The sequence below is a fragment of the Cynara cardunculus genome (assembly GCF_001531365.2).
Source record: "Cynara cardunculus var. scolymus isolate 2C chromosome LG 8, CcrdV1, whole genome shotgun sequence".
Classification (NCBI taxonomy): domain Eukaryota; kingdom Viridiplantae; phylum Streptophyta; class Magnoliopsida; order Asterales; family Asteraceae; genus Cynara; species Cynara cardunculus.
The window spans coordinates 3,091,091-3,096,480 of NC_037535.1; the positions used below are offsets into that span (position 1 = coordinate 3,091,091).

At 32.6% G+C, this 5,390-nt stretch overlaps 1 protein-coding gene across 1 annotated transcript; it reads right to left on the reverse strand.

The window, feature by feature from the left end:
* Positions 1-2,086: 2,086 nt before the first annotated feature.
* Positions 2,087-5,088, reverse strand: LOC112516804 (palmitoyl-acyl carrier protein thioesterase, chloroplastic-like). The gene is made up of 6 exons (XM_025124037.1): positions 4,729-5,088; positions 3,423-3,559; positions 2,847-2,960; positions 2,599-2,767; positions 2,449-2,517; positions 2,087-2,366 (listed from the first exon to the last, which is right to left on the reverse strand). The coding sequence occupies exons 1-6, from the start codon at positions 5,086-5,088 to the stop codon at positions 2,112-2,114; spliced, it is 1,104 nt and encodes a 367-aa protein (XP_024979805.1). The 3' UTR covers positions 2,087-2,111.
* Between the last annotated feature and the right edge of the window lie 302 nt (positions 5,089-5,390).

Consider the following 5,390-nt stretch of genomic DNA (forward strand, 5'->3'; position numbering starts at 1 on the left):
TCGATGCCTTGTGACATATTTGGAGCAACTCCATTCCAAAATTGATGTTCAAAACTCCTTACTTCAAACTCTGACTCAACAAAAGTTCCACTAAGTCCTCTTTTACGACATCGTTCACTGTTGAAGATAGGGTACGAATAATTCAGATTGAGAAATATCATGAAACTACAAGATGTTCTATGCACCTCTTGACCACAAAAGTGGATGCCCTACTTTTTTCCACTGTTGCTGATGAGGGGGAGAAACAAGATGATCCGATTAGCAACATAATGAAAGCAAAATACTTCCAACCATTGAAGGGGAGCAAATCCCTCCAACAACTCAGGGAAGCAAAGCAGAAGTCAAAGTCCTTTTGATAAAGGAAAATGACATATGACATATGAAGAGGAAAAAGCTAAAGGACGAGCAAGAAAATATGTAACTCGAAAAAATCAAAAGACTGATTGCCTTCATCTTCAACCTCCAAGATTCAATTATGATTAACATAATTTTATGTAATCATATTCTGGTCGTATCTTATAAGTTGAATGAAAAGTTTCGTTTACATTATTTTCATTTATATTGTTTTGTAATAAAAAAGAAAAGAAAAGGAAATAAAATAAAAAGGAAAGAAAAAAAAGACAAAAAGAATCAAAAAATAGATCATTGAATTTCTGAGTTTTGATTTTATTTTTCGCTTGAGTTTCAATACCATTTTATTTTAAGTGTTTCATTTATAGATATCTATCTGAATTATTAACAAAAAAGGGGGAGATCTTTAGTTTTAACCATCTGATGTTCTGATAATACAACTAGCATCTGATTCAATACTTAGAAAGAAATTCTTATCATTTCCTTGTAACATTATTATCCAATAAACAACATCAATCAGTATAACTCAAAAGGATTAACATCTGAACCTTAGTAAGGCTTCATATGTTAGTCAAACATTGGATCTGTAATTCAGATAACTTGTGAGATCAAATCTTTGATTTGATTATTCTTCATACAATTTCCAGAACCCAATTGACTAATCATTTGGTCTTTCCATCTTGAGTTTCAAGGATCCACATTTTATTCTAAGTTATTTTAGAATCCAATAAATCTACTTTACGAATATTCTATAGTTGGAATCGATGTATAACTTATTTTTGGGAATAGAAAATATAGGATTTTTACTTGTAAAAGTCTTATCACGAGCTGTAGTGATCTGATAACGAAAAACCTTCAACAAAATTGATGACTTGTTGAAGTGAGGTCAAGATCGTCACTGAAGTGGATTAGTTTGTCATCTAACGAAAAGAAGATCAAATATAAAGATAAAGTAAAATAGTAATATGACAAATACTACTACCACAAAGCTGGATTTTGGAGTACAAACTCGTCCAACAAGTTTGACTTACCAACTTTTTCAACACTCATCCTGGTATGGGGACATGTTCAACATGTCAGACAAAGTAAGTTCTAAAACACTATTTTATTAGTGTCGTACTTCCTTCACTATTCTCTCGACATACAAAAGAATGTGATAGGATAACAAGTTTCTTCATCAACCACAAAGGCTGAAATGAAGAGTACAAACATGCATAGATCGATAAATCATATGAATACATACGTTAAAGTTGGATAGTGGCATTTAAATCAATTGTGGCTATACAAGAGCACCCACCCATTGTGATAGAACTTCTATATATTGATACAAAGTTATAGTACAGTGTTAATTGCATACTGTCGATTCAAACTCTTATCACTTATTTCAAATGCAACATTTCGACTTTATTTCACTTAGGTCATCGCATATTTGCATCCTTGTTTAATTAACCATTGATCAATATCACGTACTCATTTGATTTTCATATCCTTTAATATAACTTGATCATAATTGACACATTACGTTGTCAAATGTGTTGTGACACTTAGATTACGGGTGCATCCGACTATTAACCGCGTATAGGGGCATCATAGGCATGCACGCCGTTGTGCCACTGTGGATGCGACATATGTATATAGTGAATACATTCCTAGTTAACGTACAATCGCCAAGGAAATAGGATATTTGCAAACGTTTACGAATATTGAAGAATATAAACATACTCTCTATCAGTTCCATTTGGGAACTAGTCACCACTGTTTCAGAGTTCTACTGTTGTCGTATTTTTTGGCCGCCACCTAGTCCTTCCTTCCAATATGATCTCGCCATCACCACCAGCAACGTCGAGTTGAAGCTGATGCTGACAATCAACATGACTGTAATAAGCTATTCCGCCATTGTTATTCCCCAATATAGAAGTGTACGCGTGCACCACACTGCCCATCGTGCACTCTCGACAATACTTTAAAGTCATGCTAGCAAGCTCATAATTCTCCAAAATTCGCTCCGGAACATCCTATAACAACAACCAGGTGTCTTATTAATTAATGCATAATGGGGTGCTATTCATCGTTAAAATGCAAGACAACCCAAATTACCTGGAGAATCCATCCAACATATTTCAGATTATTAACATGTTGGTTGGCATCCAAATCGCTCCATCTTGGCTAAATATTTGTGCATACAGAAAATGTCAAGAAGGTCACCTAACCAGCAAAAAACCTGTAGGCTATATAAATTCGACTCACTGTTAATTCATTGCGAACATAAACGTTGTTCTTATCAAGTTTTGGGAAGTTGCTAGTAATCTCTTCGATGATAGGTGCTGTATCCACAAAATATTTCTCTAATTCAGCTCGAACTTCGAGTGGGATTTTGGATAGCCTTCTCGTCTCTTTATTAATCATCACAAAAGTACTACAAGATTGCATCCATGGATATACCATCATTAGTACAAAGAAGTTTTGCCTCAAGTTTTTAGTTTTCATGTTCTTACCTTGAAGCTCTCATTAATATATCGCCTGTTTTGCAATCACACAACATCCAATTAGTGGACATACCATTTTTGCCAAATGCAGATATCCAAGTATCAATTTGAATAACATCACCCCTGTAAGAGATTTGAAAAAGATGCTCAAGTTCCCAATGGTATAATTTTACAAAGCCTTTAAGTTCCTGGATTTGTAACTTGGTTGCTATACTAATCATCAAAGCAACAACTAACCCTAAATAACCCTAAACAAAGATGATCGGTTTATATATCGTATTACTGTGAACCAAGCTAATATATATATAGACGTGGGTTATTATGCAATCATTTACATTTGTACAACCAATATCAACCGTCCATTTAATTTGATGAATATGTGATTCATAAAAGTTTTGATGGTTTCCTAATATAAAGTATTGATCATAATTAATGAACTATAGTCATCTTTCATAAATATTCAAATCATAATAAATGAACTCTCATCATTTTCATAAATATCTCAATTGATTGGGTTGCATTGGTTGTACAAATAGACGTGATTGCATTTGAAGTATACCGAGAGAGAAGAGTGTTAAGTTGTACCAACGTGGATAACGGTCTACTTCCACTTGCGTTTTTGCTATTGCCCAAAATAGGTTCTTATTGCACATCTCTGGTGTTACACCGTAGTTATCATGATGAGTGAGTCCAGCTGTCTTAAAATGATTAAGGAACGTTTCCTGTAAAGAGAGAGGAGGTTTAAACATATATTGAGAATAAATGGTCAAAGTCTAACCTATATGAAACTCCAACATCCATATTATATACATAGAAGAGTTCAAACGAGAACACCTGTGATTTACGCTCGTAAGACCATCATTCTGTTGAAGTCACAGTTTTAAAAGGATTGAGATAACAGTAAAATATTGAATTAATATTTACCCCTTATTTAAGAACATTGAAGGCATGCAAGAGTAAAGTAGAGAAAAAAACCGCAAATCACATAATGTAAAGACAAAGCCGATAATTATAGACGTGAACATAACTAGTTTTCTATTTATCACATTATTATTACAACAAAATTCAGATAATTATCACAGCAAAATCACATCATAAAAAGTGTTCGACTTATCAAAGTATTATCACATTATTATCAACAACGAACACATCGACATCAGAAATCTTCCATGGTACTAGTAACAGTTAAGATATAACTACAAATCTAAAATAATAGAAAATTAAATTGTTGATAAACACTAATCTATTTCCATTTATTCTAATTTTTATTATTAATTAAAAAATTGGAGGCCAAGAAATGTTGTCACATTTTCATAAAGCATTTTATATTATACACACATATATATAGAGGAGCGATCAAATGAAAATCAACCTCATTTGTACAAATCACCCTCATACGTCGATTTCATTGTTTAATCTTATGAAAATTTTTCATGAAATTGTTTCATATAATACTTTTTTTGATGAATTTGTTTCATATATGGTTATGAAATTGTTTCATATAATACTTTTTTTGATGAATTTGTTTCATATATGGTTATGAAATTGTTTCATATAATATTTAATGAAATTTTAATGAAACAGTTTCATGTATTTTTCTAAAATTAAAATAATGAAGATGATAATATCCATGATTAACACCCTCCACAATAAAAATGGTTAATCAACCTCTCATAATTATAAAAAATGAACAAAATGAAAAATTATGATCGGTTGAATGTGGTTTTCATGGTTTGTACAAATTAAGTGGTTTTTATTTAAACGCTACTCAATATATATATATATATATATATATGTGTGTGTGTGTGTGTGTTGTGTGCACCCAGCTTGAGATTGAGGAAAAGCATATAAATATATATATATATATATATATGTATGTATGTATGTATACCTGGAAGTAATTCATTAGGTTCTCTACCAAAGCTTTTCGATCTGGTCCAACTTCATATGATCTAATACAGAAATTTTGACGGAATACATGGCCATCCTTAACCAAGCTTCCTACACCAATATCTGAAACCAACTCCAGACCTTTTTTCTTGCAGTCAAGAATCATCAATGGCTTCCGAAAAGTAGTCGTGATCGTTGGCATGCTCCAATCGATAACACCGACTCTAGAACCATGATTCACCTTTGCACGCAAACCCCAAGAAGCAGCATGGTTTGTGCCTCCAAGATTACTAKATCTSRTGCTACCATAACYATGGTGTRGGGAAGAAACCGTGAAGCATGGTGATGAAGGTGCAGCCATTAATACAACCATGTACGTCTGATAAAAATTCATAGAGTGGATCACATACTTATGTACTTCAAAAATATTTATGTCATCAATAAGTCGGGCTTAATTTATGGTCATGAAGTTCAACATAGCCTATCGTTATATTCAAAGCTGCATGATTACATAATTAATGTTTTGATAAATGTTGAAAAACGTGCTGAATGAGTAATCTGTAAGCATTTGAAATATATTTATCAAGAAGACTATTTGGTGAAGAACAAAATGGGTGATTTTAATGGGTCTTAATTTGTTTAGACAGACAGTTCAGTATGTTT